At 42.2% G+C, this 13,156-nt stretch overlaps 1 protein-coding gene across 3 annotated transcripts in view; it reads right to left on the reverse strand.

Moving 5' to 3' along the window:
* Positions 1 to 4,556: 4,556 nt before the first annotated feature.
* Positions 4,557 to 13,156, reverse strand: part of RAB8A (RAB8A, member RAS oncogene family) — a 60,628-nt gene continuing 52,028 nt past the window's right edge. The window contains exons 7-9 of one of the 3 annotated variants that reach the window (XR_013217198.1): positions 12,743 to 12,793; positions 7,185 to 11,885; positions 4,557 to 7,119 (exon numbers count right to left, since the gene is read on the reverse strand). Coding sequence is in view for 1 of the 3 variants with exons in the window: in XM_077271875.1 (XP_077127990.1) it covers positions 11,793 to 11,885; positions 12,743 to 12,793 (144 nt within the window). In the remaining 2 variants the exon portion in view is untranslated. Of the gene's footprint in view, positions 11,886 to 12,742; positions 12,794 to 13,156 lie in introns of all 3 variants that reach the window. The other 2 variants (XR_013217201.1, XM_077271875.1) reach the window with 2 other exon arrangements.

A 13,156-nucleotide genomic window follows, 5' to 3' on the forward strand; every position in this document is an offset into this window, starting at 1 on the left:
GTCTTAGATTAAATAGCCATCATAGTTAGCACACCCTAGATATTCCCGTTATTATATTAGATTGAGGGGCTTATATTATGCAGCACTTAAATAGTGATTAGTTCATACATTACCAGCAAGTAAATGACTATAAAGCTGTAAGCAAATAAATATGAATGCCGTTGATCCCCGATCCACCTGTCGGTGCCGGCTATAGGTATCATCGGCACTGCAATTAAATCGCTCCGCTAGTTATAAATGCAAACCAGAGCACATACCGTAGATGTTAGTGCCGCCGTCTGACAATAATATAATAAGTTCAGATGCCGGTGATCCCCGATCCAACTGTGGGTGTTGATTACGGAGACAGTCGAAGCTGTCATTCAAACTGCTCTGCTTATTGCGCTGCTATAGGCACGAGCGGATTGATGAGGATGCCGCTGTCTCATAAGTATATATTATTAGAGTGAAAGCATGCTAGTCATTCACGCTAAACTCCTGGGAAATTCACATGTCTCGTGTTAGGAGACCATGTGAAGATTGAAATTAGCATGCCAGTCCCTAATTCTCATTACCCGTGTCTCAACCAGAAACCTGACGGGAATGGGAGTAGATTGCGGTTGCTATACAAATAGTGCCTTCATTAGTCTGAGATCATGTTCTACCTGGAACGAATCAGGGTTGCCTGGATAGGTGCCCCCAAACCAAAACCCCAGCTTTGTAGGCCTCTGAATAGAATGCTGCACTGAGTCCCTAGCACCTGGATAATAGGAGCATGGACTGAAGACGCCATAAGGAAGGACCTTTCTATGATGGAGGGTGGTCTTTCTTCCTGCTCTGCATCTGCAGAACCCAGCGCTAACCCAAACCCAGTGAGTACCTGGCTTTGGTAGGGGTTTTTTTTTTCCACCCCTTTCCGACATCGGGCGTAATAGCACGTCGATGTCAAACTCCCTCCCTTTGATGTGGGCTCCGGCGGTGAGCCTACATCTTTCCGAGGACATGTCAGCTGTATTGAACAGCTGACATGTGTCCGCAATAGCCGCGGGTGGAATTGCGATACACCCGCAGCTATTAACCAGTTAAATGCCGCTGTCAAACTCTTGACAGCGGCATTTAACAAGTGCTTTGGGCAATCGTGCCGGAAATACGCACACAGGTGACCCCCGTCATGGGATCGTGGGTCACCGGTGTGTTGGCATGACAAACGGTCTCCTGGTCTCTCTATGGTTGGGATGGCTTGCTGTGAGCGCCACCCAGTGGTCGGCGCTCATAGCAGTGAGTAAATCTACTATATACAGTGGGAAAAAATGTATTTAGGCTGGTTTCACATTTGCGTTGGGCAGAGCTGCGGAGTGCTGCGTACTTCCTCCGTTAAGCCCCGCCCACTGCCGCTCATCTTCTATTCAGCTCCGCCTATGACTGCATGCATCCTGCATACCTATCTTTAACATTGGGTACGCGGGCCACACGGATGTATGTGGATGGGTCCGCATGCGTCGTTTTGATGCTGCGTCAAACTGCATCGAACGCATGTTGCATTTTGTTGCAGTCGGCGCATCGTTAATACAATGCATGCGATCGTATCCGCATGGCCTGGGTACCCAACGTTAAAGATAGGTACGCAGGATGCATGCAGACGTAGGCGGAGCTGAATGGAAGAGATTCGGCAGTGGGCGGGGTTTAACAGAGGAAGTACACAGCCCTCCGCAGCTCTGCACAATGCAAATGTGAAACTAGCCTTAGCCACCAACTGTGCAAGTTCTCCCACTTAAAAAGATGAGAAAGGTCTGTAATTGACATTATAGGTAGACCACAACTAAGAGTAAAACTGAGAAAACAAATCCAGAAAATCACCTTGTCTGATTTGGCAAGATTTATTTTGCAAACTATGGTGGAAAATAAGTATTTGGTCACCTAAAAACATGCAATATTTCTGGCTATCACAGACCAGTAACTTCTTCTTTAAGAGGCTCCTCTGTCCTCCACTCATTGGCACCTGATTGAACTTGTTATCAGTATAAAAGACACCTGTCCACAACCTCAAGCAGTCACACTCCACCTCCACTATGGTGAAGACCAAAGAGCTGTTGAAGGACACCAGAAACAAAATTGTAGCCTTGCACCAGGCTGGGAAGACTGAATCTGCAATAGGCAAGCAGCTTGTATGTCTTCCATTCTCTTATTATTGCAATAATAAGAAAATGGAAGACATACAAGACCACTGATAATCTCCCTCGATCTGGGGCTTCACCCAAGATCTCACCCTGTGGGGTCACAATGATCACAAGAACGGTGAGCAAAAATCCCAAAGCCACATGGGGGGGACCTAGTGAATGACCTGCATAGAGCTGGGACCACCGTAACAAAGGCTACCATAAGTAACACACTACGCCGCCAGGGACTCAGCTCCTACAGTGCCAGACGTGTTCCCCTGCTTAAGCCAGTACATGTTCGGGCTCATCTGAAGTTTGCTAGAGAGCATTTGGATTATCCAGAAGAGCATTGGGAGAATGTCATATGGTCTGATGAAACCAAAGTAGAACTGTTTGGTAGAAACAAAACTCGTCGTGTTTGGAGGAGACAGAATGCTGAGTTGCATCCAAAGAACACCATACCTACTGTGAAGCATGGGGGTGGCAACATCATGCTTTGGGGCGGTTTCTTTGCAAAGGGACCAGGATGACTGATCCATGTACATGAAAGAATGAATGGGTCCATGTATCGTGAGATTTTGAGTGAAAACCTCCTTCCATCAGCAAGGGCATTGAAGATGAAACGTGGATGGGTCTTTCAGCATAATAATGATCCCAAGCACACTGCCAGGACAACAAAGGAGTGGCTTCGTAAGAAGCATATGAAGGTCCTGGGGTGGCCTAGCCAGTCTCCAGATCTCAACCCCATAGAAAACCTTTAGAAGGAATTGAAAGTCCGTGTTGCCTAGCAACAGGCTCAAAACATCACTGCTCTAGAAGAGATCTGTATAGAAGAATGGGCCAACACACCACCAACAGTGTGTGCCAACCTTGTTAAGACTTACAAAGGATATATGACAAAATATTGAGAAACTTTTGTTAATGATCAAATACTTATTTTCCACCATAATGTGCAAAATAAATCTTGCCAAATCAGACAAGGTGGTTTTCTGGATTTGTTTTCTCATTTTGACTCTCATAGTTGTGGTCTACCTATGATGTCAATTACAGGCCTCTCTCATCTTTTTAAAGTGGGAGAACTTGCACAATTGGTGGCTGACTAAATACTTTCCCCCCCCCCCCCCATCGTAGAGGCGATCTGATCATCGCCTCTATGTAGCAAAGCCAATCGGGTTGTGGCAGCTTCTAGTCTCCTATGGAGACTATTGAAGAAAATGTTTTTAAACATATAAATAAGTTCAAATCACCCCCCTTAAAAAAAAATAAAATCAAACATATATTTGGTATCGCCGCATTCAGAATCGCCTGATCTATCAATAAAAAAAAAAAAAAAGAATTAACCTGATAGCTTAACGGCGTAGTGGTAAGAAAATGTCATAACGCCAGAATTACATTTTTTTGGTCATCCCGACATTGCATTAAAATGCAGTAAAGGGCGATCAAAAGAATGTATCTGCACCAAAATGGTATAATTAAAAACGTTAGCTCGGCATGCAAAAAATAAGCCCTCACCCATGAAAAATGGAGACGCTACGGGTATTGGAAAATGGCACTTTTTTTTTTAACAAAGTTTGGAATTTTTTTTCAATACTTAGATAAAAAAAGAAGCTAGACATGTTTGGTGTCTATGAACTCGTAATGACCTGGAGAATCATAATGGCAGGTCAGTTTTAGCATTTAGTTAATCTAGTAAAAAAAAAAAAAAGCCAAACAAAAAAGTGTGGGATTGCACTTTTTCTTTTTGCAATCTCACCGCACTTGGAATTTTGTTTCTCATTTTCTATTACACAAGATGGTAAAACCAATGGTGCCTTTCAAAAGTACAACTCGTCCCGCAAAAAGCAAGCCCTCACATGGCCATTTTGACCAAAAATACCCCTGGTCATTAAGGGGTTAATATCGATCTTCTATATTGACCCAGCTCATATGACATATCTAGCACACAAGGTCCTACTGTACCATTCACCATGCTCTTTTTGTCTGCAGTTAAGAATCCTTGAAGTCTCATCAAGAGTTGCCCCGTATAGCACCACATATCCAGCCATTTTCACCAATGTTCCCAGACCATTCAGCTTACAGACTCCAGTGCCGCATATCTGTATCTGCCCAAGTCCTGGACTACCTGATCAGGCTTCTGGACACATTTCTTCACTACATCCTTCATTGTTGATTTTGGGACCTTCTACTGTTTTTTTTCAATAGAAATACTTTGCTTCCAAGGACAACATTTTGGTTCAATTTCCCTTTTGTTAGGCGTTCTCCAGAATCAACCACTGATTCAGATAAAGGCAAGTCCTGGAGTCCGCCAAGTACCTCAAGGCTAACTGTTAGTAGCGGGTGAAATGGTGGCATCTGTCAATAGCAGAAGAAATCAAACTGTTATTCAGACTTTAGTAAGATCAGATGAAACACAGACTCAGGTTTATCTTTAAAATAAGCTTTAATCAGTATTTTTCCTGAAGTGCAGTTGTCATTGTAAACAAAGCAGGTTATTACAGAGGCCCAGATGCATTTGTCCTACTCACTGCACGACAAAAGGCATCAGACTCTGCTGATCTGAGCTATTCTCTACTTCTTCACAGAAAGGTTTCATTGTAAACTTATAAGGCTTCGTTCACATCTGTGTTACCTTTTATTTTCAGATTTGTAGTCTAAGAATAGAAAAACGGGACTGACAGCAGTGACTGAAATCCCACACGAATGAGACTCCGTTAACTTTAATGGAGACAATTGGGTTTTTGGTCAAGATGGCCACCACATTACCGGACAAAATAAAACTGCATGCTATGCCATCTTGTCCTGTACTCAAATGTAAACACGGCCTAATCTGGGAGCGGGACTGTATACTTATGGCGTGTATGTACAGCACAGCATAGCTAATCAGACAAAGAAATTAAGTTGCAAATATTTGACATTATCTAAACGACCTCAAATGGAAGACTACATTTAAAGGGAATCTGTCAGCAGGTTTTTTGCCATGTAATCGGAGAGCAGCATAGGGTAAGAGAGCCTGATTCCAGTGATGTGTCACTGGGCTGCTTGGTGCAGTTTTGATATAATCCTTGTTATTTCTGTTGTAGATGTAAGAGTGGTAATAATACTAATCTGTGTATAACCCCACCCACACCCCTGATTGGAAGATTCCTGTGTACATTGTCAGCAAGCTGCCAATCAATGGTGGGTTCGGGGTTACAGATTAGCTGGACTGTGCTTGTGCGACCTAGTCAGGCAGTGATAATCTCCTGCAGATAAAACACCGATTGTATTGAAACTACAAACATCCTAATAAGTGGCACATCCCTGGAATCAGCCTTATAATATGGTGCTCTCGGATTAAACAGCAAAAAGCTGATGACAAATCTCCTTTAATGAACGGAAACGTCTTATTAGGGAGCTATTGTACATGCATTAGCAGCTAATGCTAGCACGCACAGATTATCATGAATTGCTGACTGCACAAGCACTTGTAAGAGTTAGCAGAAAAACACGTGTAATAATCCCCTAAATCAAAACTATCAGTTTTAAATAAAGCCATCAGAGTAATGAATTTTCTCCAGTGTGGCACCAAAAGTTAGACAAGGTTTCTCCATCTTAGGTGTCCAGCAGTGGTTAAATTAAATGGATACCATACAAAGCTGCACAAGTAGCCATTTTCTTTGGCAATACCAGGGATTAAGCAGCTGGATCTCTTACTATTCACCAAGGTGGCAACCACTTACACCATGTATCAGCATTACAAGCAAGGGAAAAATTGAATGTTAATAAATACCATTAATTTTCTTGGGACTATATATCTTAAAACTTAAAAGCATATAGAATTTGAACAAAGCTAATGTAGCATCTTACAGAAGTATATAGGGATTTTTTTTTTTTTTCAGAGCATCACTATACCTGCTGTTACAAAGCATTACAGAGCATAAAGGGAATAAGCCAACATCAAATGAAAAGAAACAAAACAAATAGCAACTGGATTATGACAAAAATTAATCTGTAAATGTAACCTCGGTACTTGCTCTTTGGTTCCTGAGTGTAAAACCTTAGAGAGGTTCCTAAAATGTAACTCCAACGACTAACCATTTAGGATAGCGTGCCCCCAGATGTTCCATTGCGAAGAAGCAAGGTAAGCGGACAACCCTATATCTGAGGAACCCGTGCAATGTCAGAGGAAGCGGCTACAAATCAGACACTGCCGTATTAAAGGGCTTCTCTGGAAATAGAAACAACAACAAAATGTCATTACAAATAAATTCCTAAATTCATATAATTAGCAAATAGTTTTGTCTAGGGAAATAATCATTATAAGAATTATAATGGCTGCCTCACTGTTACTCTGACAAAAGCCTGTCCTAGAATTTTACAAGAGGTGTGTGAGCATGTGTAATCTATATTCATGTGTAGGAAGATGTGCTTTCAGTGGATATTCTGATGTAATACTAGAGAACCCAGGAGTGCCAAGGTAAGAAGAGGCTGCTCACACTGCTGTCCACCTGTCCTTGTGATCTAACATTGGAGATACCAGGAGTGCCAAGGTAAGAAGAGGCTGCTCACACTGCTGTCCATCCTCTCCTGATCTAACACTGGAGAACCCAGGAGTGCCAAGGTAAGAAGAGACTGCTCACACTGCTGTCCACCTGTCCTGATCTAACACTGGAGAACCCAGGAGTGCCAAGGTAAGAAGAGGCTGCTCACACTGCTGTCCACCTGTCCTGATCTAACACTGGAAAACCCAGGAGTGCCAAGGTAAGAAGAGGCTGCTCACACTGCTGTCCACCTGTCCTGATCTAACACTGGAGAACCCAGGAGTGCCAAGGTAAGAAGAGGCTGCTCACACGGCTGTCCACCTGTCCTGATCTAACACTGGAGAACCCAGGAGTGCCAAGGTAAGAAGAGGCTGCTCACACTGCTGTCCACCTGTCCTTGTGATCTAACATTGGAGATACCAGGAGTGCCAAGGTAAGAAGAGGCTGCTCACACTGCTGTCCACCTGTCCTGATCTAACACTGGAGAACCCAGGAGTGCCAAGAAGAGGCTGCTCACACTGCTGTCCACCTGTCCTGATCTAACACTGGAGAACCCAGGAGTGCCAAGGTAAGAAGAGGCTGCTCACACTGCTGTCCACCTGTCCTTGCGATCTAACATTGGAGATACCAGGGGTGGCAAGGTAAGAAGAGACTGCTCACACTGCTGTTCACCATGTCCTTTTGATCCGACACTAGAGATACCAGGACTGCTGATGGTAAGAAGAGTCTGGTCACACAGCTGTCCATCCTGTCGATATATGGTATGGGTATCTCCAGGTTACAGCAGCAGGGCTACTACTGTACATGCTCACAAGCATCTGCACTAACATAATACAGGTATCCATCATTATGCGGCCACGTTAATTCTATAGAGATTACTACCCTAGGAAAAACTATTGGGATTTGCTAATTAAAGACATGTAAGAATTTACCGATAATGACATTTCCTTCAGTTATTATTTTTCCATTCCCAGGGAGCTATTTTAATAATCCGTTTTGATTGTATGGAATAAGGAAGCTAATAGTTACCCTAAAGCACCAGTCCAGTGTTATTCTTTCCCTTTGTTGGGGACCACATATGCAAGTGTAATGTGTGTAGTTACATACTCACCGGATGGCATGTTTTCAGCGCTGCTCAAGTATGAAAAACTTTTACAACTCGCCAGATCACTGCGTCAGAAAGTCACTTTTTGTCAATACAAGTCTGTAGGACTCCGAATGTGGTCTCATTAGGATTTCCCACTGACTTGCTTTTAAAACGTGACTTCGGTGACTGCAGTTGTGACCTGTCAAATCACATAGCGATTGCTGTGTGACACGGAGTGCCGGAGTGAAGGTGAAGATGACGACCGGTGAGTATGTGACTACATGCATTACCCTAAAAAGGAATAAAGTAAAGCACGGAACAATACTGCCAACCTGCTTCTCTTGTCAGCCACTGATCTGGACTTTAGTTGGAATGAGAATATCTATACCTCCTCAACAAAAACGCATGTTCACCTCCAGTCTAGATTAGCAATGCCTGAGAAAAAGTGTCAAAGGGCGTTAAAAAAAATTAAAAATTAAAAAATAACAATAACGAAAAAAAATACATAAACTATGGAAGAAACAGGAATAAACACTTAGTGACTCAGAACACTAGAAGCATACTACTACTACTACTACAACTACTGACATTAAACGGTGCAAAGGTCAATGAGTCAACTTGAGTGATAAGATGCCACATTCCTAATATTCAAGTTTCTTAACTTCCTAGTTCCCTTTTAGTGGACTCGGCAGGCACAAGCGCCCTGTACGGAGGGATTGTACTGTTACAAGTAGCTTGGTGCTGGTGCAACGTCACCATAGCTGATGTATAGAGCAGAAGCCTAACCATCTGCAGTACAACTCCATGCGTTTCAAGAGAACAGAGCAAGGTGCTCCACGCATTGTGTGTAGTTGTCAACCATTCCAGACCCAGACAATCAGTACTGGCGAGTAGTGGATTATGAACCAGAGTTACATAAAACAATATATACATATAAGAAAGCTTGCCTTACAATTTTTTGTGCTCAGTTTTATAACAAATGTTGGTCCATTTATTAGAAGCAAAAATTGCCTTATGTGAAAGGCTGCAAATCCACCAGATCCACTCTTTAGTCATATGAATACACAGTATACTGCTTGGAATCAACATATGCCCCATATCCATCTTCAAGAGGAAATGTACAAAAGAAGCTGTATATCTGTACAGAAAGCCATTGTAAAATGTGTCATCATGTACGAGTCAAAGATGGATGGCAGAGTGGTCATTGGTTTCATGCACAGCCAGACATACTTAACACATTTCTATAGAAAAGGCAAAAAAACAAAACAATTGAAAATTAAAGCTTTTAAATATGGAGACTTGGAAATGATGAAGATTAGTTTATGTTCATAAAATGCAAAAGGAAATAACCCATGCTACACAGAAATGTAGGATCTCCGAAAATGTAAAAGGACAAGGCATCCCGAGTTTAATAGAGAGCACTCTTTAGTAGAGAAGTCCCCATACAGCCAGACCAGAGGGACGCTGCCAAATGGTTTTTGCCTATTGAACCATCCAAACCGTCGGGTAGGGAACCTTAAGACATACTGAACATACCTGTGTGGCCCCAGTTAGCCGATCTTCTCTACTATACCGAGTATATGCTTCATTATATAAAATAACCTAGCAAGCTCAAAGGGGCAGTCCCACTGCCACAACAGTGCTTGCTCTCCATACTAAGTTCCATCCAAGACCTTCCCTTTAGCCTTGATTGATGGCTCCACCTTGTTGACAGACTATGAAATCTCACACATATCCCATGTTCACCCAATGTATGCATGGTACTCTTTCTGCTGTGGGAAACAAACACTAATATGACAAGCAAGAACTTTAGTCCAGTGACTTGGAACAACTGGTCAGAGAGCAAGGCTCGTGTAAGATTTCAGTGCAAATCAGAATGGTGGAGCCATCAACCAGGCCCAAAGGGGAAAGTTTATGTAGGGTTTAGTGAAGAGAGCTGGAGCACTTACTATGACAGACCTAGGAGCACTTGACAGATCATTTGCATAACAGAATAAAAAGTATTTTCTCTACAGTGTTCAGTCCATCTCTGGTCCCATAGGGATGTTTGAACAGATTCCCTATCCAAAATGGAGGATGGTTGAAGGGGTTGTCCCATGAACAAAGTACATTTTAATCAATAGATCTTGCAATAAAAAGATTATTTACAATTAAATGTGGTAAAAAATTGTTCCTGTGCTGAGATAATCTTATACATGTGTCCCTGCTGTGTAACGGCAGTGTCTGATTGTACAGGAACATGGTCTGATCATACCACAGCTCACAGGCAGGAGAGGACACGAAAGGGAGTATACAGACAGGACAGAATGGAAAGCAACAGCCGGAGCTCCTTCCTCACTGACTTGATTTATGATGCTCTCAGAGGGCTGAAGATGAGGCAGAAACACTTGCTTATCTGATCAAATAGGCACCAAAATCTTTTACTTTACAGAAAACAGCATCTGTGACCCCATGCTGTCCTGCCTGTATACTCTTGTTTCCTCACCTGCTCAGGAGATGTGATATGATCAGACCATGTCCCTGTACGGTCAGACACAGCCATTACACAGTCCACAGCAGGGACATGTATATAACTATTTCAGCACAAGAACATTTATTTAAGCACATCCAATTGTGGAGCTTATTTTTATCCAAGATCTATTGATTAACATGTACTTTGCCCAATGAGGTATGAATACTTAAATAGGTTTTCTCAGGAACAGACTCCTTTTACATAAAAATGTAAACTCTGCCAGGAAGAACTAGTGTGTGGGGATATGAAGGGTGATTATTTCCAGTGATGTAATATTTTTGTGATACTTTGGTGTATGACCAAAGGAAAACTGCAAGAAATAGTCACTCAGCTCCTTGGAATAGGACCGTGATGAAGTGGGCAGCACATGAAAGATGAATGCTAGTTTCTTGAGGTCGTCTTTTAGCAACAAGTTCGTTAAGAGAAAATGTAGGACTATGGAATAATAGTCAGAAATCTTGCACAGTCAAGTAATTATCACTATGGATGTGCTTTGGAGCAACAGAATCTCTCTAAGATGGATACATCACATATTAGAGATCTTCACACAAGTCTACATTACAATTAATATTACGATAAACCTTTCATCAAAGAACAGGTGTAACTAAAGCGTATGAATGGCCGCACACTAATGAAAGAAATTGGAGCAGCCAAGGTTTCTCAATTTCCAAATTCTGACTTGTGGAATGGTTCTACTCTATTGCAGTAGCCATTTTTTGGCAAAGGCCAAATTCTGGCTACCACTGTAAAAATGATAAGGTGGCGATCAATACAACAGTAGATAATGACTTTTTTTTTGCAAACATGACATGTACAATTAAATATAAACAAAAATAACAATCTCTAAGGAAGCCAGCATTACTTATCAGCTCTGCCATCACTAAAACTTATTTTATATAGGGTCTCTTAAGTTTTTGGTGAAAATCTCATTAAACATAGAATGGGTCTTCAAGATAAAGTTTAAACCATAAGAAATTTGCCTTAGATAGTAAAATGAAATTAGACTTCAAAGTGTATAAACATGTACATAAATTACACAAATCTAAGTTGCTTGAAGTTAAAGCAAAAACAAAATGATTTTGGTTTCATCGTGAGATCCAACATGGAAGACTTGTATTGGAATGCAAGAGGAAGGTGCACATTTATGTGTGTGTGTATTAATTATGCGCCTGAATTTAGAAAAAAAAAAGTCACATGAGGATGGTCAAAAGAGACATAGCAGAAGATATGGCTTTGTAGGAATGTCTGAAAACAAACACTGGGCTTGGAATAAACTAATGAAGATTGTCCGGTGTTTAACTCCAACAAAAATAGTAATAACAATTGGAATAATGAGGAAGAAATGTACAAACTTAGAATATGTTCCACACCCGCCAAGTGAAACAGTTACTAACGTAGACAGAGCTTGTCACGCTCTTTAAGGTAGCCACAGTTTGGCAGAGCTGGTGCTTTAAGGATCAGGGTCTGTGATGGTGGGACTTCAGATACAGGCACAGTCCAGTTGGAGGGAGCAAAGTACTCCTTTAAGGCAATGTCCCTCACAGAAGGACACATCGGAAGAAGCTGCTCTTCTTTTGCTGTTCTTGGGTAATTTTGACTCCTTGGTTGCTGCCTTGGGCACTATTTCCTTCCTGAAATAAACATATTATACATTTCAGTCGGTAGCCCAAAGGATATAGCCCATAAATTGAGTATTCAGGGGCACCTTCGCAACCCCTTAAACTGGATACAGTCAGAGTCTGACCCTGAACGCAAGGTATGGGATCTACAATATATCCAGAACACTTCAAAAGGCAATGCGCATCATTTTCTCTCTCAGCTTCTTGCCAAGACATCGGCCACCTCTCCTACTTGTAAACAGTTTCCTATACAGAATGCTGGGACTGGGAGAGCACACAATTTGGGTCCTCGGCACAGCCATGTCGCTGGTCTGAATCACGCAGTCAAGAGGCAGAGGAGCGGTGCTTTCCTAACGATAAAGGGCCCCTGCAGATGAGCATACAAAAGTGTTGGCTCTCCACATCTGCTCGGTCCCCTGTTTTGGCTACAGGGGTGACATCACAGCTTACATCACCGACGCAGCCAATCACTGCTGGTATGATCCGCTGTATGATCCGCTGATGCGGTGATTGGCTGCAGTGGTGATGGGACGTCAACGCTGCAGACAAAACAGACGGGAACAGCAGCAGAGAGCCAACGCTGGAGCAGGGAAGCACACTAGTTGGTTTTGTTATTTTACAGTGCTGGATTTTTTGGGGGTTCACTTTTAGAAAAGTGGAAATCCCCTTTCAGGCAACTAGATGGATTTGAGATATGTCCTAGATAATTCTTGTCCTAGGTGTACAAATCACAGCAAAAAAAAAAAAAAAGCTCCTGCACATGGCTTGGATCAAAATTTTCCAACTGTACTACCCATCGGACACCCCTAACCCGGTATTAAGCATTTACAAATTTACACCCATTAAGGACTAACATCCACATATCTTACCATTTTCTTGTCCATTTTTGCTTTGATGTCCCGCGCCAAAGTCAAAAATGCCTACAACATAAATGACAAAATTAGAAAATACAAAAACAACTTTTAAAGACAGAAAAAGCCATGTGCGTAATGAAGGTCTGTCCGCAAGAGTGGTGAAACCAAGCACATCATGTTGTAGGGGGCATTGCCTTAATATCACAGCTTTAGTGCAAATTCATAGTTTCTTTATTCAAAATGCTCATGAGGTGATCAGTGCACTCCGGCTGTGGCGGAGTGGTTGTCAACCAAGGGAAAGGTGGCGGAGACCGCTGTAACACATGGAGGTAAAAATGCATGAAACTGTGAGCAAGGTGAACCGATCACTTCATTACCATATTTAAAGAACAATTTGGGTAAACTATCTTACAGGTTGCCCTGCTCGGT

The sequence above is a fragment of the Ranitomeya variabilis genome, chromosome 1 (assembly GCF_051348905.1).
Source record: "Ranitomeya variabilis isolate aRanVar5 chromosome 1, aRanVar5.hap1, whole genome shotgun sequence".
Lineage (NCBI taxonomy): Eukaryota > Metazoa > Chordata > Amphibia > Anura > Dendrobatidae > Ranitomeya > Ranitomeya variabilis.